The 20,181-nt window shown below is 41.0% G+C and overlaps 1 protein-coding gene across 3 annotated transcripts in view; it reads left to right on the top strand.

Moving 5' to 3' along the window:
• Positions 1–19,771, top strand: part of ZZEF1 (zinc finger ZZ-type and EF-hand domain containing 1) — a 56,927-nt gene extending 37,156 nt beyond the window's left edge. Inside the window, exons 38-55 of one of the 3 annotated variants that reach the window (XM_062012134.1) lie at positions 413–560; positions 1,237–1,373; positions 1,816–2,093; positions 3,160–3,334; positions 3,857–3,989; positions 5,541–5,737; positions 6,311–6,430; positions 7,618–7,806; positions 8,123–8,223; positions 8,734–8,869; positions 10,020–10,379; positions 12,048–12,191; positions 13,006–13,174; positions 14,990–15,088; positions 16,246–16,411; positions 17,798–17,948; positions 18,497–18,568; positions 19,058–19,771. In XM_062012134.1, the coding sequence (XP_061868118.1) occupies positions 413–560; positions 1,237–1,373; positions 1,816–2,093; positions 3,160–3,334; positions 3,857–3,989; positions 5,541–5,737; positions 6,311–6,430; positions 7,618–7,806; positions 8,123–8,223; positions 8,734–8,869; positions 10,020–10,379; positions 12,048–12,191; positions 13,006–13,174; positions 14,990–15,088; positions 16,246–16,411; positions 17,798–17,948; positions 18,497–18,568; positions 19,058–19,132 (2,850 nt within the window). In that variant the 3' untranslated portion in view covers positions 19,133–19,771. Of the gene's footprint in view, positions 1–412; positions 561–1,233; positions 1,374–1,815; positions 2,094–3,159; positions 3,335–3,856; positions 3,990–5,540; positions 5,738–6,310; positions 6,431–7,617; positions 7,807–8,122; positions 8,224–8,733; positions 8,870–10,019; positions 10,380–12,047; positions 12,192–13,005; positions 13,175–14,989; positions 15,089–16,245; positions 16,412–17,797; positions 17,949–18,496; positions 18,569–19,057 lie in introns of all 3 variants that reach the window. The other 2 variants (XM_062012133.1, XM_062012135.1) reach the window with 2 other exon arrangements.
• The last annotated feature ends 410 nt before the right edge of the window (positions 19,772–20,181 follow it).

Below are 20,181 nucleotides of genomic sequence, written 5' to 3'. Positions count from 1 at the left end.
AATTCATTTGTAGAAGTTGAGGGAGCAAGGAGACAGTTGATGCATTTGTTTTTATTAGATCCAGCTGATCAAAGACAAAGGCATCAGCATCTTTTCTTACAGGCAGCTAATTCATAAAAGCATTGGAGGGAAGGGGCAAAGATTGTTCTTTCTGAAAGAGTTTCCCCTAGTTGTTGGCACCATTTTAGGTATGAAAACAAGTTTCCTACAGTCTTATATGGTGGAGTAATTTTATGCCCAGAGATACAAACAAAGTAGAAAAGCCTATTTTCACTGCATGGACATGTCTACATAGAAACATTCTCAATGAAAATGTTTGTCACATGCAGGTCACTGGCTGCTTCTTCCCGTGGTTGTTTCTGCAGGTATTAAATTGTGTTTTAATCTTTTAGTCCCTTTGTTTTATTTTCAGGGGAAAGGAGATGCTGGCAGTGAAATCCAGTCTCCTGCAGAAGATAAAGCAGGAAAACAAGGAAGTGAAAGCAAAGCTGTTGTTGCAAAGAAACCTGTTTCGAGACAGGAGTCAGACTTGTCTGGAGATGATAATGTTCTCCCAACAGGTAAAACAATTATTTCTCCTTTTCCCTGTCACAGAAATATCCCTTCATACACACAGCAAACAGCTGTATCTTTTATTCCTAACCTGTTTTTGCCTATTTACAAGTGTCTTTAATGCAAGTGAGATGTCTCTTCATAGCAACCTGCCAAGCATGCTGCTTTGAACAACTGCTACCTTGCAGTCAGCTTAAAGGATTCTAGAAGTCAGAGTAGAGTTCCAGTGATATATATCATTGTATAGAGATGATAGTTCCTGTTGCTCTAACACAGTACTTGAGTATTCATATGTACTTGGAACCAGGCTTCTTCTATTAGACTGGTATTGTAAGAATCATGATAGTTAAATGAGCTCTGTTAGGCTTTAGCCTACAGCTCTGTTAGGCTGTAGTCTAGAATTCTAAAGAGTTGTGTTAGACTGGTATTGTAGGAATGGTGATAGTTAAATGGATCTGTCTGCAGAACTGTCCTTTATGTTGTTTAATATATGGTGTAAGTCTCTTATACCTACTGTGTTTTATACACTATTATAAAGAGTTGCTTTTCCAATTCTAATGATTTGTTTTATGAAGTTATTTTTTATCCTTGGATTGTAATTATAAACATTGAGCTATTCCTTCTTTCTGTTCTTCTTAATGTCATTTGGGGGATTTTCATCTTTCATTTCCATTTACAAAGCAGATGACTTCCTATCGGAGGACTCAACCCAGAAGCAAGCAGAGAAAGTTTTAATACCTAGCCAGGAACAAATTTTTGCTGAATGCTCTCAGAAGAGGATTCTAGGATTACTGGCAGCTATGTTACCACCTTTCAAATCAGTTAGTCCTTTTTACTTTCAATCTGTTTCACTTCCTAAGTGTCACAAATAACGTGAAGAGAATCTGTAGCGAATTCAATGTGAGAGATGGACCCTTGTTACATGCACGTTGTGAAATGTCTTATGACATTGTGATTCACATTTTATGTTACTAAAGAATCTAAGGGCTTGTTCCTGGGTGGTGGGAAAGGGGAGGGAATTTTAATTTATCTGTGAGGCAGCCTGTCTTAACTGTTTGACACCTGCAGATTTTATATCATCAACTTATATTCATGTGTCAGGTCAGCTTAACAGGTCAACATCAAAAGTGGGAACCTAGTGTCTCATTTCCTTTGGTCCCATTTGAACCAGCATTAGGAGAGAAGCTTTTGTATGTGCTATGACTTCTGACTAAAAATCTTGTTTTCTTTCCCTGCCTTACTGAGTGTTTTCTTTTTCTGCAGGGCTCCACAATGTCTTTGATCAACCTGGAACAAATACTTCCACTGATGTTTCAGGTTGTAATCTCAAATGCTGGCCACCTAAATGAAACTTATCATTTAACATTGGGACTTCTGGGCCAGTTAATCCTGAGACTGATGCCTGCAGAAGTGGATGCTGCTGTGGCTAAAGTCCTTTCAGCCAAACATAATTTGTTTGCTGCGGGAGATGGGCCTACAGTGCCAGAAGGCTGGAAAACAACTCATCTGCTGTTCAGTCTGGGAGCTGTATGTTTAGACAGGTGCTTTTTCCTTTAAACCTTTTAGTAGTTTTCTTTCATGCATGCCTTGTGCAAAGAGGCTTTTTAATAAGAAGTTGATTAAACCTGTACCTTGACCATGGAAAGGGATTAGCATCTGCAGCCTCTGTTGTGGTGAGATTCTCTTTCTTTCCTTCTAAAAGAAGGCTGTCTGTTGAACAGTGGCTTAATTTCCTGTACTTACCTACTTGGCCTGTGGAAGAAGGAAGAAGGAAGGTTTGGAAACTTTGAGGAAAACCAAAATACAGTTCCATATTTTTTGTATGATGTGAATTCTTTCCCATTGAGTTACATGTCTCTGCTGTAAGCTGGGGAAGGGAGCACATCACCTGGTAACATTCACCAGTGCTGAGTCCTGAATCTGTCCCTTTTTCATGTGTTAGAGTGAGAGATTTTTGTGTAGTAAAATTGCACTGGAAATAGGACAGAGAGGCAGGGCAGATGTTCCAGTTTGAAGATCTTGAGGAAGGTTTCAAACATTCTAAGATTAATGTCATGCCTGTTAAATACCACAGTGTTGTTTTGTTCATGGCAGCTATGCTTCACCAGGAAGGTTCATAAACAAATAGAAAAGCATATGAAATCTAAAGGCAAAATATTCAGAGGGAAAGGAAATATTCACTAGGGAATGGATTTTCTCAGAGACTAACTTGAAAGCAAGGAGGCCAGTCTCATCGTGTTATTCGTGTGGTCCACAGAGGAACAGCTGGTAGTCACACACGTGGGGAATAAACCACTTGGTGTTGTGTGAAGAAGAACAACTGAGCTCTAAACTAAAATTAGGAATTAAAGGTGACAAAGTTCAGGCACACTTTGATTTGGGACTGTAAACCCTTTAATAAAATAGAGTAGTGTTTATGCTTTAGTGATGAGAAACAAAACAATTCTTGCGTCAGCTGACGTGAAAGCTTCAAATGTTTGGAAAACCAGTTCTATAATGCTATGAAAGTTCTTGCTGTGACAAATTGATGGTGATGCTCTGTCTTGAGGAAATATTCAGGTAAGTCTGTAGCCTGCCCTCCTAATACAGACTGCTCTTGCTTTCCAGTCGTGTAGGTCTGGACTGGGCAAGCTCCATGGCAGATATTCTTCGATCTTTGAACTCTTCTGCGCAGTGGCATAATGTGATTGCTGCTTTCACTGACCATTGCATAAAGCAGCTGCCCTTCCAGCTAAAGCACACCAATATCTTCACCTTACTGGTGCTGGTTGGGTTTCCTGAGGTGAGTGGCCTATCCATACAAAAGGAAGCAAAATTGTTTAGAGCTTTTATGTTTCTGTTTCTAATTATTACAGATTTAACCAACTGGGGAAATCCATTCTCAGTTGTCAACAGCCCCTGTATGTCAGAGTTCACATCTTTCTACTTGTGCATGATGAATGGTTATCTAATGAAGAATGATTTCTCTAGTTTTTGCCTTGCTTTTCTTTGAGTGCTGCTTATAACTATCACAAGAAAACCAACTTAGTACATTTGACTGTCAAAAAGGGCTTTTTATACAAGTGAAACTATCCAGCTCTTGGGAGTCAGAACTCTGATATGTTGCCTATGTAGCAATAAGTTCATTGTTGTAGACATTTTCTGTAATAGAAGTGAACTGCCAGTTTCTACAGAGCAGCAAATACCTGGCAGCAAGTAGATTGTTCAGCTAAAAAATACAATACCAAGGACAAGCAAACATAACCAAGTTGTGTTTACCAATAAGTATTCCAAACCATAAGTGGAAGTTGTGCTGCAATTTCAGGTGCTGTGTATGGGAACTCGATCTGTGTACATGGATAATGCCAATGAGCCTCATAATGTGATCATCCTGAAGCATTTCACTGAGAAGAACAGGGCAGTCGTAGTGGACATCAAAACCCGAAAGAGAAAAACAGGTTCTGTGTCATTTTTATTTTATCAAAGCATCCCAGAGTATTTCCTTACAGTTTCTTGTGGATAACCAAAAGCATATTTTAACTAGACCACTTTCTGCAGAGTTCAGATTCCATTTTTAGTAAGTCACCTGATTTTCTGCTAGCAGGTTAAAGCAAACTGTGAAGCTGCTGCAGTCAAGATTCTGGAGACTCAGTTTCTTTCTAAAACTTGTGACATTCAGAAAAGAGTTTGGGAAACTGTTGAGACCATTTTATTAATTGGGAAATCTTAGAAGTAGGCTTTTGTTTAAGCAGTTGTTTGTGGTTTGAGATTTGCTTACTGCTTGTGTCTTCTCCTTTACAAATATGTGCTTCATGTTTTAAAACCATTGCAGGTTTATAACAATGTGAATGCTGCTTCTGTAATTAGGTGCTGCTATATAAAGGAAAAGTATTCAGAGCCTGCACAGCCTTAGGATGGTCCAAAAAATCCCCTGCATTTTTATGAGGTGCCTGTTTTGACTGTGGGAAGGTTGTGCTACCTCCTAGCAGATGAAGAACAGGAACAAACACAGACCCGTTATCAATTGATTGCTTCTGGAACGATGCTGTGTTGGCTGTGATGCTGTGTTGCTGTGATGCCATGAGGACAGGCCTAGCTTCTTTAATCATTTATACAATGTCAGGAGTCTATCTTCTCTGCTTTCCTCCTTTCTGGGAGAACTTTTCAAAGCAGTTTGGATACCCTTAAAAATTGAGTCGAAAATGAAAACAAGCTCTACAGCATGGACTAGGTTATACTGCAAGAAATGCATCTGGGTACTTTAGAATAACCCATTCTAGGGCACACTAGTAGAGTGTGGTGGCTATTATGGAGTCTAAAGGCTATTAAAAAAACCCCACCACCACTAAAACCCAACAATAAAACCCCAGAGCTAGATGCTGCCTCCTGGGTTCCATTTGTTGTACCAGAGAGAATTTTCTTCCCATATTTCACCTTGTTTAAGTTTCTCAAGCTAAACATTTAACATAAATCAGTTGGATTGCTAAGAGTAAGGGCTTTCAGCTTTGCAATTGTGAAGTTAATAAAGCAAAGATTGTCTGAAGATCTGAATATTGAAGCTGTTTAAAAGACACTTGGAAAAATCAACAGACTAAACTGCTTTTTGATGCTGAACTGGAATAGAAAAGGTTTTCTTCTTCCACTGTTGACATTTTAAACAGGAAGATAGGCAAGACTTCAGCATATCAAGTACAGGTCAGAATTTTCCCCATAATAATTTTAAAGGATCATGTTTTCTGCTTTGTGTGCTGTTCCATTCATGTGCAAATATGTGCAGACTGTCAGCTGTTGCCAGGTGTTACCTGGGAGTTCTTTAACTTGGACTGAAAAATGTGTGATTTGCATGACTATATTCCATGAATCAGGTAATTTTAGTACAAGACCATTATTAGAATGTGCTTCATGTATGGATTGTGTTCATATCTCAGCCTACTCATATCTACTGGTAACAGATGACTTCACACATTTTCAGATGAACCTAGTGAATGGTGGTGTTTTCTCTCTTGTAGTGAAAGACTATCAATTGATTCAGAAATGTGGCCAAGAAGGCAATGATTCCCAGACCCAGCTGAGACAGTACCTCCAGCATTTTGTTCTGATAGCCACACACCTTCTGCAAACCAGCATAGACAGTAGCTATGCTGAGGCAGTGGAAGCAACGTGGGTGTTGTCACTTGCTCTAAAGGGACTTTACAGAACACTTCAGGTATGTTTTGCCTGGCACATATAATGGATAACTGAAAGTGTGTATTCTACCTCATGCTACAGGAGTTTGGGTATTGACTAAGCACACTGAGGAGCTAACACAAGTTCATTCCTCTCACAGCTGGCTCCTTTTATATCCTGTGTATAGGGGGTTGAAAATGTCCCTAGGTTTTTAATAGCACTCGTGAGTCTGAGTTGTGAAAGTTGCATCACTTTTCCTCTGGGGCAACTGATCATTCATGAAAGCTGAAGAAGAAGAGAAATTTATAAGGATAACACTTTATGGAGTGAAGCTCACTCCATCCTTTTCATACTCCTGGAGTGAGGAGGGAATCTGTATTATTTTGGACTATCATAGCAAAACAGATACCCAGTCACTACTCTGTGTGTGACACAGGTGATACTTTTAAGTTATTTGAAGTGAGGGTTTGTATTTTGGGTCTTTTTATGGAAGTGAAAGAAAAAGATTCCCGGTGTAGTTTATCTTAGTAAGAAACTTACCTCAGCTGTGTGGTGATGCCTTGCAAGCATTGTGATGCATTGTTCCTTTAAACTCATTTATTTCTGTGTGTAGATTCATGGCTTTAAGGAGGTCCAAGATGCCTTTCTTCAGTCTGGTTTACTCAAGCTTCTAGTGAAGAAATGCAGCAAAGGAACTGGCTTCAGCAAGACCTGGCTTCTCAGAGATTTGGAGGTAAGAAAAGTTACATTTTGTAAAGTCTGGCTACACACAGTGGCCTGAAAGGTTATGGCATTGCACTTCCCTTTTGTGAAGAAAGTCTCAAGAGTATTTCTAATTAGTCTTTATCAAAATGTTCACTTAACTGTATCCCTAAATCTCTCTTCCTCTGTCCATCATAACTGTGTAGCTCGTAGCCTCACATCTTCAAAGGAGGAGCTGATTTCAATTCATGTGATTGTATTTGAAGGAAATTTGCAAGATGGGGCATTAATCACCTGTTCAGTTTCTTTGATCAATTAGGTTGTTCTTGAAAATTCTACTCCAATGTTAAGTTTTTCTTCAAGGTGATTGTTTTTTACTTGCATTACTGGCTGCCATGTGTGAGGTTTTACTGCAGTGTCATATGAGGAGATCAATGTGGATGTAGACACATTTCTTTCTAAGTGTTTAACTGCTGGAAGAAGTGTGGCTCAACTGTTAGATATGTTTTATCATAGGCATGAGTTGTGGTAATTTGTACTTAGGACAATAGCAGCAAGAGGAAGAGTAAAGCCCTGGAATTCCCTGAAAAATTACTCTAAGTGATTGGTTAAAAATATCACAGAATCAGATCTGGGCTTTGGGATCTTCTTGCCTTCTGACCTCCAGCCAGAGAACCAGCCCTGGCTCGGAGAGGTGTCTCATCTCCCTCCCCTTTGAGCAGCATCCTACTGAATGAATGTGTCTCATCATAGCTCTGCCCTCATCACTCCTCACAGCTGAGGCTGACACAAATTGCAGCACCAAGGAAGTGTGTAACATCATTTTCTTCCTGTTATCAGTGCCAGTGTTGCTGTGCTGAAGCCAAACGTGTGTTTTCAAAGGAGAAGAGTGTGTAGGGACATCCCTGGCTTTTTGGTGATAGTCACCTCTGCTCTGTTCTTGTCTAAGAATCTTCAAACCTTTGGTGTACTGAAATGGTTAATTAATTCTCTCTTTTTTCTTTTCCCTTTAAGCTATCTTTGCAGCAGCCTGGGAGGTGCCTGAAGTGGGAAATGGTTTGGTTTTGTGTTTTAAGGGGATGGTTTTTTTGAGGTGCTGCTGCTTTTTAGAAGAGCATGTGTTAAGCACTGTCCAACAATGTTCTGATAAAATACTTGCTTGCAGACACTAACAATACCTACAGCTGTCACACCATGTGCTGTCTTTTTTCTGTGTAGATTTTGTCAATAATGCTGTATTCCTCCAAGAAAGAGATCACTTCCCTGGCTGAACGTGAGGATACTGAACTGGAAGAAAGGGAACAAGTTCAAGAAACAGAGCAACCTGTTGTTGGTCCTGTTGATTTAGAGCAGAACAAGCTTGATCCTCTGGAAGGTTTGGATGAAGCCACCAAAATCTGCTTCTTGGTACTTAAACTTAACTTGACCTCCTGTGATATTACTGGGAATTTGCTTGTTGCATGAAAGATTTGGCAGTTTATATGACTGCACATGAGTCCATGATTTCAGTGTGGTGTTACCTGAAGGAACTGAACTAGAACTACAGCAATGAACAGGACACAATCATTCTAAAGCTTATTGCTGCATCACTATTCATTTTGACTAATACAGATGTTAAGTTCATTAATTACCTATGTAAGTGGGAAAATAGCACCTAGATCATCCTTAAAGAAACTCATCTTTCTTTTTCCCCTGTAAAATCTTTCTTTGTGTCCTTGCTCAGATGACACATGATGCCCTTAATGCACCTCTCCATATTCTTCGAGCCATGTATGAGTTGCAAATGAAAAGAACAGATTCTTTTTTCCTGGAAGTTCAAAAGAGGTATGTGAAAGACTGAGTCCAGCATGAAAACAAAGTTCCTAGATGTGAGGAGTAATCTAAAATCTTAATAGAAATTGTTCCAAGGATTTGGTTTTCATGTGTGGATAAAAGTAAACTCCCTAGTAAGTTGTATTTGTGGAAGCAGTTTACCCTCTTCTGAAATACACTGCATGTTCTTTTCAATATGTGAAATCCCATATGAAGATCTACTATGTCTCTAAATTAACTGAGGAAGAATGGAGAGCTTACATGTGGCTTGTAGTAAACCAATCCTCTCGTGAAGCCACAGTGTTCTCACAGAGATAAGTAATTTCATAACATCTTTAACCTTTGACTTGTCAGAACAGGGAAGCCAATTAGTGTAATCTGGTAAAAATAGCTAGAGTTTAGTGAATCTTTCTGAAACAGAAGGTGGGAAGGTACAATTTGCATGTAATTGCACTCATTTAGCTTGCCTTACTTTAAAAACACACTTGTGTATCTCTTTTTTTTTCTCTTGCCTATCTTAAGGTTTGATGGAGATGTCATCACTACAGATGAGAGGATCCGAACCCTGGCTCAGAAATGGCAACCCAGCAAGCGACTGAGGTTGGAGGAGCAGAGTGCAAAAGCAGTAGATACAGATATGATCATCTTACCATGTTTGGTAAGTGCATCTCCACAAAAAGAAGCAGTTGGGGAATAATGAATTTAAGCACTGAGCAGCTTGAGTTTTCTTTAGTAACTTCAAACCTGGGATTGATTTCTTTTTAACACCTGAAACAATGTGTTTTTAAGGTTTTATGTCAAAATGAATGAGAAGGTACAAGAAGAATCAAGTATTTCTTCCTTGTAATTTCTCCCTTAAGGAAATGAGAGCTGATTCTCAGGTTAGGAGAACAAATTGTGATTGCATGCTGTAATTTCCTCTCCTTATACAAGAGAGATTGTATCTAATTACTGTAAGCTTATGCTGTCTTAACTGGTTTAGCATTTTATTGCTGTCTTGCTGTAATTTCAGCAGAACAAGGAAGCAATGACTTTGTGTTGTAAAGTAGATGCTACACTTGGAAGCTTTAGGTTTTACATTCAATGGCATCATCCCAGAACTCTTTGCTATGTTTTGGATGCTGATTCCTGTCTGTGTGGTATCACCAGCACATTTGTCTGTCTGTTGCATAGTAAAGTGGACCAAGGGCTTCCTGAAGTAGTTTCACATAATTAAAAAGAAAATAGGCCTTACAGCAGCTTATACAGAGACTGTGAAAGATCCACCCCAGGAAATTGTTCTAACCTAACTGGACAGACCCTTGGTTTTGAAGTTGACTCAGCTTTTAGTCAGATTTGGACCAAATGCTCTCCAGAGATCCCTCTTGACTTGGCTCATCCTGTGTGACAAGTAGCATGGCACTTTGTTGCTTTACCTCTGTAGGTCAGCTTAAATCAATGCTTCTGGTTAGAATTCTAACTGCTGTTTCCACTTGTGTGTACAGCCATGAGTGCACCACTCTGAAGTCAAAACCCAGCTGGGTGAGTTCCTGTGTGACCTACTCTAGGTGATCCTGCTCTGACAGGAGGGTTGGACTGGATGAGCTTTCCAGTTCTCTTCCAACCCTTAAGATTCTGTGACATAAACAGTCTCTTTGAGGAATTCTGTCCCTGTAGGTGCACTAGAGATCACATTTTTGTGTTCTCTGCATCTTGTATGTACAAGACAAATCCATTTATAATGTCAGCTTGGTCACATATCCAAACACAAGGAAGTAAATTATTGAGAACCTATTTACAAACTTGCATTCCTTTGGTTTTTTTTGCAGTCAAAGCCTGTACTCTGTGATAAAGCAACAGAAGAAACCAATCCAGTCGCTCAGAAACTGATAACCAACACAGAGAGTGATCTGCAGCTGAGTTATGCCAAGCAGCGACGCACCAAGAGTTCAATACTCCTGCACAAGGAGCTGGACTCTAGAAGTAAAAAGTCTGTGAGGGACTACCTGTATCGTGTAAACGAGGCAACTGCTGTGCTTTATGCCAGGCATGTGCTGGCATCATTGTTAGCTGAGTGGCCAGATAATGTGGCAATAAATGAGGAAATCCTGGATCTTAGTGGCCCAGCCCACATGACATACATACTGGACATGCTTTTGCAGCTGGAAGAAAAGCAGTTATGGGAAAAAGTAAGTGAAAGCTCACACTTATTGTGTGAGCAAGCCCTGTGCCTACCTGTCCTGAGGCTGTGACTGACAAAGCCACTTGCAGTTCCTTTTTTTTTAAGCTAAATTGAAATTAGTTCTGAAAAAGCAGTTGGAGTCTGTTGGTGCCTCAATGTGCTGATTTTGCTGTGGAAAAACCCAGCTCTGTGGAGACAACTCTCAGTTATGAGAGAGCTACGTGGGAAAATAAATCTTACAGGGAAATGGGTAAAATGTGCAGTCTTTCTGCTAGGTCTCCATGTGTATATATTGCAATACCTGCTGTTCCACTGATGAGCTGCCTGGGAGCCTGGTGGAAATGATCTTGGCATTACAATAAAATGTTGTAATGAAAATGTCAGCTCGGTGCTTCACAGCAGTCAAAGCAAATCAAGTCTCATGAGTCTTCAGAGAAGGAATTAAAAATAAACCAGAAGGCATTGGTGTGCCACTGAACCAATGGTGTGCTGTGATCTGGGCTACAGCATGACTCAACTTCTTCATTTAAAACAAGAAAACCAAACCCAAGATGCAATACAACTGTAAGAGGTCTGGAGAATAGTGGTGAGGACTCTTCTAGCCATGGAATAACTTCAGTATGAGGAGCCAACTAGGTTTCTTCATCCTGGATCTTTGCCCTGTGGGGGCATTGAAGGAGGAGGGGTAATAAAAAGCAGGTGCCTCTTTCTCTGGAGTTTTAAAACAGTGAGCAGCATACAAAAGTTAACAGCAGGTATTATTCCCTGGCCCTCCCAGTAAGAAAACAAAGGAGTGTCAGATTAAGGTAATAAGTGTCTGGTCCAAAGCAAACCAAAAAAACTGGTTCTTGACATAGTATGTCAGTGAAATTGTTGCCCCAGGGTGTTTATATAGGTTCAGAAACTGGTAGCATGAACTGATAGGATGAAAATCTGTTAAGGCCTATTAAATACAGGAGCATAACCTTTGTTGTAGGTGATTCTGTAAGTGTGTGGAGGCAAAGAATGCATTCAGGGAACTATGCTGCATACTGCCTCTGGGTTTTAAACTCCTCAGGAAATCAATTTGTGGCTGATCTGGGGATGAACCTTTTGGGCTCCTCTAGGATCACATTTCATAATGTGCATGTGAAGAGGTGTGATGGGGTTACTGTGGTGACCCGGGAAGAGCCTTGAGTGGCAGCACTAGAGCCAGAGCTTTTGGGAACTTGTGACAAGAAGAAAAAGTGGAGTCTCAGGTTGTTCTGGAATTATCACTTGATGTGTCCTGATAGACTAAATGGCATTTATTTTTAAAAGATAGGGGTCTTGCATCTCGTGCTTTCAAACACTGCAGCCATGTAACTGATAAAGGATAATTCCTTCTTATACCTTGTGGTTGTACATTTTGAAGGCTGAAACATATGACATATCCTGTTCAAAACCTGTGGAAAGGCTCTCACATTTTTATCAGACAAGGCCTGCAAAATCTGGAACAGAGGACAGAGTAAAATCTTTTGCACTTAACAGAGATGACACCATTTGTGAACTTTTCTTGCTTCTTTGCTAGGAGCTCAGTTCTTTCTTCCAACATGTCGTGTGGCTAGAAGTAACTTGTGTCAGCCATCAGCATGTGAGCTCATCAATGTTGTTTTGATAGCAAATTGTATTTACATGATGTGTTGCTTCTCCCCAGATCCTACACAAAGTCCTGCATGGGTGCAGTGAGAGCATGCTGGAAACCATGGCACTGACAGCTTGCCAGTTCATGGAGGAGCCTGGGATGGCAGTCCAGGTGCGAGAATCCAAACACCCTTACAACAACAATACTAACTTTGAGGTGAGTTATACACACGTTACACTGCAGGGGCTTTGTGTGATGTTGTAGCAGAAGTCCCATGAGACCTATGTGCTTGAAGCACCTGGGAAGTACCTATCAGCCTTGCTTTTGAAAAGACTGATACCAGGTGACTGAAGCCTTTCTTTGTAAAGAAGCATGTTCAGTGTACTCCTAATTAATCATGTGAAAAGTGCATAGCTTGGATTTACTCTGCCTGTGTTTGAAGCAGATGATATTCTTAAATGGTTTTAAGGCCTTAATGAGCAAACATTTCTGCCCTTTCATCCAAAGGCTTGTTTCAGTTAGCCTGTTATTTCCTTGTGCTCTTAAATGAAAGCTGGCAGTGGAGCCCTTTTTTTTCTCTTGTATTTCTCCTGTTAGACTTTCTCCTCCTGACACAGTTTCTGGTTTTCCTCTCTTGATATTGCTTGGGAGGTTTTTTTTCTAGTATAGTTTGGTCAGCAATTATTGCCTGTGGGCAGTCTTGGGTTTTCTCTGCAGCTCTGACTTCTCTGGTTCTTATCTTTAAAATGCATTATAAACCTTTAGTATCTGGCCAGAAGATCAGTATCAGCAACCATTACCACTTTTAAAAAGTGAAAGCATTGCTAGCAATTAATTTTACATCCTTAACAGCTAAGGCAGCCAATAGGCCATGCTTTACATTAGTTCAATTAGCTTTAGGTAAGACTATTGAAGGTTTTTTTCTGTGGAGGTGTGGCTATTTGTTACATCTCTCTGGTTTGTAAGAAGTGAAGCAGCTTCTTGGTTATACAGTATTGCAGTACACTAAGGTGATGGGTTTCTTTCTCAGGATAAAGTTCACATTCCTGGTGCTATCTACCTCTCAGTCAAATTTGACTCTCAGTGCAATACAGAAGAAGGCTGTGATGAGTTGCTCATGTCCAGCAGCAGCGATTTCCAGCAGGATCGGCACAGCTTCAGTGGCTCTCCACAGAAATGGAATGACTTTGAGCTTCCAGGTGAGCCTGCAGGTGTTTCAAACAACAAATGTTTGGGTTATTGCTGATATCCAGGACTCTTGAGAGCAGCCACTCTGACAGTTAGATGTGGATGTTCCTGAGATGTATGGGGGGGAAAAAATCATTTTCACATCTCAACGTGTTTGCTGTGACGTTGCTGCTCTTGCTTTTGTTTCTCCAAAGCAGCTTATCTGTTGTGCTACTTGAACTCTTATTTTCCATGTCTCAGTCAAAGCATGTACTTAGCTACTGGAAACAAATTTTGATCTTGATTCTGTTCCAGCGCCGACCTTGTTCTGCACGATACTCACTGACATTGTTCTGCCTTGTCTTACTTTCCACAGGAAGCACATTTTCAATAATAAAAAAAGAGATAGGCTTATCTCTTGTGTCTGAGCTCTACCAGTGCTCAGAGCAAATACTGTGTTGCCAGTGCCTTGTCCTCAGTTGTTGCCACAGAGCATGGCTGAAAAAACCCCCCAGTCGTTTGACTGGTGACTTCAGGCTGTGTTCTCCAAGCACCTTTTTGATAGCACAGTAGCAGCAGCTGAAGGACTGCATGGTTCCATGCTGCTTCTGTTGTTTTAACCCAGTGAGTGCTGTTGCACTGCAGGAAGCTTTTGACTTTGAGTACTGTCAGTAGCTATAAATGCCTTTGGGAACTCTGTTAGCAAAGCAGTTTGGGTTACAAGGCACTAGTTAGAAACAAAGGTGTGCCCTGGAGAAGTATTTGGGATCTTTACAAGCTTCTTGCTGTCTTCCTTTTCCTCCCAAATGTGGCAGAGGTTTGCCAAGAAACTGAACTTTGAGGCCTGTTGTTTTGGAGCAGGCTTGGCTGTGAAACTTGAGTTTCACCTTGTGAAGCTTCATTTCCAGCCAAGGCTGTTTGAGTTAAGGCTTTTGATTGCATTCAGCAGACTTTAGCTGAAAGCAGGCATTTGAAGGCTCCTGGGCTTTTCAGTTGATGGCAGGGCTTTCTCCAGGGAGTAGGAGAGAGCAGTGACTCCTTTTCATGATGAAAAGAGGAACAGGTTTGTAGATATTTTTTTGATCATAAAGAAATGCTTTCAATGTTTTTCTTCTTCATGAACCTCTGAAGGTTCTGCTTCCCCACAAAAACTGTCCCAGGCTGGCAGGATTTTTCATGGAACAGAAGCAAATGCTAAGTTTTAACCAGAACTAGTGTTAAAGAGCACAGTAGGTAAGGATATGTCCTGTTCAGCATTACAGCTAACCACCAGTGTTTCTCTCTTTGAAGATGTGGATGATATAGTGACAAGAACTTCTTCACATTCCCCTGCCTGATTGTCAAATGGTCAAACATTTTGATAGTTCTTCCACTTAAAAGGAGCAGTCAAGCCTAACAATTCTCTCCCTTATAGTGTGCAATTTAATTTCCTGACATCTAAAAGCAGTGCAACTTTACTTTCACCTTTCTTCTTAACCATTTGTTTAATGGGCTGTGACCTTGCCTATGTAGAGGTGCTTCTTTCATAAATCACAGCTGATCCATAACACCATTGCAAAGGTGAAGTTTAACTGTGTACAGTACAGAGTTTCTTTAGCTCTCTCTTCTGTGTAGCTGCCAAAAACATGAGACATTTTAAGCACCATTCTGCAGTTTGCTTCAGCCTCCTGTTTAACCCACTGCTCTGTGCACTCCATAACTGCCAGAAGGTAAAGGATCACCACTCTTGAATGACAATAGCTAGGATTAATTTATGACAGGCTTCTCATTTGAATTGTGTTTGTGATAGCAAAGTTAACTCAGAAGGTAGTCATGTGGATTTTCTTCCTTCCTTCCCTTGTACACAGGAGACACACTCTATTATCGATTTACTTCTGACATGAGTAACACTGAGTGGGGTTATAAATTTACAGTGACAGCAGGTCATCTTGGAAGGTTTCAGACAGGTAAGCACTGCTGGGAATGTACTGGAAAGGACTCCCTGGAGTTAATTTGCTGAGCTTTGACAGACTTGTGGTTATCCTTTCTTTTTTATTCACTTAGAATTTGCTTTCTCCATTCTTTTGGGAATAACACAATTAGTTTTGTTCAAGTTAAAACTTTAATTAATGTCTCTTATTTGCTGTCACTTTGTGCTAGAAATACCCAACCTTCACAGAGACTTGGAAATACCAATTAGGTATTTGCATGCAAAGTCTTGTTATATGACAGTAATTACATGCAGGATTTAGTAAACACCCCAAGGTGCAATAACTGGAAACAGAAATAATTGTAGTTGTGTTTTAAAAAGTAGTTATCCATCAAAATAGGCTGATTGTGAATCTAATTCCTAGATGTAGCATGAAAGGTTTTGTTGCTTAGGATTTCAGTGTTTTAAAAGAAATTGAGGTTGGTGGATGATTTGCAATCAGCAAAACTCAGCTGCCTCTCACATCCTTGCAGCATCTTCCTTATGAGAAAGAACTCCTGGGGCTGTTTAGTCTGGAGAAGAGGAGACTGAGGGGAGGATCTCATTAATAGTTAGAAATATCTGAATGGTGGGTGTCAGGAGGTTGGGGCAGCACTTGTTTCTGTTGTATCCAGTGACAGGACAAGGGGTGATGGGAAGAAGCTGGGACATAAAAAGTTCCATTGAAACAGAAGGAAAACTGTTTCAGTGTGAAGTGAGGGAGCCCTGGCCCAGGCTGCCCAGGGAGGGTGTGGAGACTCCTTCTCTGGAGGTTCCCAAACCCACCTGCACACATTCCTGTGTGACCTGATCTAGGTGAAGCTGCTTTAGCAGGGGGTTGGGCTGGATGATCTCTAAAAGTCCCTTCCAACCCCCACCATTCTGTGATTCTGAGTGAGAACCAGTACTCTGTTTGCCTTATTTGTGCAAAACCTTGATTTCAGGTTGGATTCTTTCTAATTCTGATCAAATCTTTGCCCCAGAAAGCTTGCAATGTCAGGAGACAACCTAGAGTTGTCTCAGATGTGTGGTGTTTTGCTTTGCTATTGCCTGCTTGCCAGAGCAATACTCACTATATGGAGGAGACTTGAATATATGAACAAGATGGGTGTCTAGCAAAGTAACAACTGTTTGATTATTTATTTTTGCCCCCAGGGTTTGAAATTCTGAAGCAGATGCTGTCTGAGGAAAGGGTAGTTCCTCACCTCCCCCTGGCCAAAATCTGGGAGTGGCAGGTTGGGGTGGCGTGTCGCCAGACCGGCCACCAGCGGCTGAAGGCCATCCACCTGCTCTTGAAGATAGTGCAGTGCAGCACCCAGAGGTAAGCACACTCTACACAGCCTTTGTACTCTCAAAAAGGGCAGGAGAAGAAAAAGTGACTAAGCTGATAGTAGTCTGAAGCCAGAAAGCCATGACTGGAAGTAGGTAATCTTAATTTCAGATCCGATTCACGGTGCCTTGGTGGCAGAAACTTCTTCTAAGGAGGTTTTTTGAATAGATTCTCTCTTCATTTTTGGTTTTTAAGAAGAGATCCAATGAATTCAAATGTTGTAAAGAAAAAATAAGCACCCTGAAACAGGCCTAAAGGCAGATTTCAATGAATTTCCTAGAAATGTATTCTCTCTGTTAGTCTTACTTCAGAATGAAGGTGAGGATGGAAAAACAAACCAGTGAAATGATGGTGTGAATCTCTAGCAAGTAAACAGCTTAGAGTACACACTCAATGCTGAGCTGTTATAGTGCTTTGCAAATGTGTGCAAAACATGAACTCACCAGGAGTGCTGGAGACAAAGACACCACCACTGGAATGCTGACACCTCAGTTATGACCTTTTGGTTCAGAACGAGAGGAATCATGACAATAACAGTATCCTGCTAGCTTACTTTGATAAAGAGAAGTCCAAAGTGTATTGATATATAGGAATACAAATGGACAAGGATCTAAAACCATTGCTTGAGGCTCTGGAGGTTTCAGATACTGATCTACATCCATTTTTGTAATTACTGTCCGTTGCTTGCAGTTATTTGGGTTAAGTTCTCTTAGTATTTGCAATCAGAACATGTCTGTTTTGTCAGGTGGGTAACAAACCTAACTGCTAAATCATCTCCCTTGTGTTTATAGTATTTGATGTTGTTCTTGTGTTAATCTGATGGTAGATTCTGCAATAGTTTCCTCTCTTTCCCACCTGACAGAAGGATATTTGTTACCCTCTCAGTGTGATAAGTGACATTTGGGTTAGCTCACCTTAACCCAGGAGTAGGAAGGAGACAGGGCAGGAGTTGTTTGCAAAGCTATGTATCAATGCTTGTCTGACTGCCCTACACCAGGGCATCAGCTGCTGAGTGCTGTAGTGTGTGTGATTTCATGGTATGATTTCAAGCAGTGGAGGCAGTGCATTTAGCAAAGTGATGTATGTAGTTCTTTACAAGTCCTCATTTTGGGAGGCCACTCAGTTTTAGAAGAGCCATTTAGACATGTCTGTGGATATGAGGTTTTCTCCACTGACTCAGAAAGAACTCGTTAGGCTCAAGCACCTGACTGCTTCATTTCTACATCTCTCTCTCAAAGTTGGATGTTTTTGTTCTCTTAGATTGTCTGTGTGTGGTGGTTGGGGGATTCTTCTCCTCCTCCCCCCAAAACAAGCTTAAGGTGGTGGTTGGTCACTGTTTCAGTCACTATTTCATTTAAAATCCCTTTTTTTTTTCAGGGACTGTGACCTCACCTTGTTGAAGCCACTTTGGCAGCTTTTCACCCATATGGAAAACAACTTGTGTTATGATGTGACCAAGCCTGGGATTCTCCTTCCTCTTCATCGTGCACTTGCAGAGCTCTTCTTTGTTACAGAAAACAGAGTTACTGTAAGCAGTTTCTGGACTTGTATCTCTGCTCTGCCCAGCCTTGGGAATCAGAACTAGTTCAGTGTTCAACTAAATGCAGTTTTCCTTTATCTTGGCAAAGTCCATCAGAGCTTTAGAAACATTAAATACTTAGGAAACAGTAACAGCTTTCTCTTGTGGAGTCTGGTAGCAAGTTCTGGCAGAGGAGTGCACTGCTGCCTTATCCATCATGATGCCTTAAGTAACTGTCACGACTCTTCCTTGTGGGATTAAGGCACAAAGCCCTGAAGCCACTCTTTATTCTGAAAGGAATGTTGGCTTAATGATTAATTTAAAGGCATTTGAATGTGGGTTTCCTGGAGTTGATTTTGAATGTGACATAGGAACAGTCTGTGAGGAACTGATTTCTGTGGTCACAAACTGTGTTCTAGCCCAGGAGAGTCTTGTGGGTGGTTCTGGTGCCTTTGGTTCTTGAGGACTGCTATGATGAGCAGCATTTTAATGTTAATTAGTAGAATGATGTCTTTTGGTAGAAACATTGGTGTTCACTGAGTGCTTTTTGGCTGCAGGAGCTTGGATCTCTGCAGGAGTATTTGCTTGCCTTAAATACTGAAGATCATCTTCATCGCTGCACAGCACAGGTAATGACATTGCACAGCCCCAGTGATGTGGGGCTGTTGGATCTTTCCTCTGGCAGACTGAGACAAGGAATGACTTCTGATTGCCCAGTGGAGTTTTGTTCAGTAGACAGGACTGTGCTTGGGCTTTACCATCCTGTGACAGGGCCCTGAAATCTGTGAATGAGGGATGCAGAGCTGCTGCTCTCCCTCAGGGGCCAGAGGACGTGCCACAAGCTGGCTGCTGGGTGTCATCAGGTATAGCTGTTTTACCAAACTCATCTCTCAGCTGCCAAGACATGGAAATGGGGACAGGGGCTGGTGTTTCAGCAGCTGGAAATGCAGTTGCCTTGCTGAAACTGCCTGGATGAGTGACAACTGCTGCACTACTGGCACCGGCTAGAAACGGGATGGGGATCTCTCCACTTCTGTTTCATTTCATACCAGATTTCTTTACAGTTTTGGATTGTGGAGGATCTTTGCTTTGACTTTGTTTGTCCTTCTCTTTTCTAGGCCCTGAAAAACATTGCTGCTATCAGCCTTGCCATTAACTATCCAAACAAATCCACAAGTTTCTGGAATGTTTAATACTGGCTCAGGCCGGAGTGCATGGAATAGTTTGTCCATAGGACATTGGAACAAACATCTTCAAACTCCATTCAGGAAAAGTTTCCTTCAGCTTCAGTGTATGAGCACTCTGCAGCCTTCCTTCCTTCCTTCTTTCCTTCCACCTTGGTGTAGAATTTGTAAAAGCAAATGACAAAAGCACATCTTGAAGTCACTCACGCCTCGCCTCCAGTTACGTCTGCACATATTGTAGCATGGTAGAGTAAACAGAACAATAACCTTTTTTATCCAGAGGAAGTTAAATGAGAGAAGGTCACTGAAGTATGAGTGCCTAATGTAAAAAAAAAACCACAAAACCCACCCAACAAAAAGAGTTGTCCTGCCTGAATCACCTGTGATGTGTTTCAAACAAACCATGTTGTTCCTAATGACACATTTGACTTGCTTTCATTAAACACTTCAAAAAGAGAGTTTTATAATTTCTTTTCTTAAGGGTTTACTACTTTGCAATTTTTATCAGTTGTTTAAAATATATCAGACCTTTAGATTTATTCCAGTTCAGTTCAACATGTAAAAAGAAAGCTACAGATGTGGGTAAAATATGCAAATGAAGAGAAATATATTGTACAAATTCTATAAAGACAAAAGTCGTACAACACAGTGTCTGGGTTTTGTTTGCTTCTCTCCTCAATGAATGTCAAATGCTTGAGTTTGCAGTGAGATCCAGGGTTTGCCTGTAAGCAAACCTGCTTTTCCTCCTGTGGTTAGGCTGTATCTGATTGTGTATTGAGCTATGCAAGGGTACAGACTTGGGGAGCTTTCTCTTAATTCCCAGCCCTGCTGTTCACATTCCAGTGGCCTTATCCTACAAATGAAGCTTGCCCATGGATATCCATCGCTTTCTGTGCCTCTGTTTATTTACTTTCAGACCCCAAGCACACAGCTGGGGCCTCAGATGTCTCCTGTAAAGCTGCCATTTGTGTTAGTATCTCTTGATTCTAATGAGTGGTGTTGATCAGTGAAGGTGCTTGTGCCTGCCTGATCCAATAGCCTTAGTTTAAAGGCTTGTT

Source organism: Colius striatus, chromosome 20, assembly GCF_028858725.1.
Source record: "Colius striatus isolate bColStr4 chromosome 20, bColStr4.1.hap1, whole genome shotgun sequence".
In the NCBI taxonomy this organism is placed as follows: domain Eukaryota; kingdom Metazoa; phylum Chordata; class Aves; order Coliiformes; family Coliidae; genus Colius; species Colius striatus.
The sequence above is the reverse complement of the archived record's forward strand: the minus strand, read 5'-3'. Positions and strand labels throughout refer to the sequence as shown.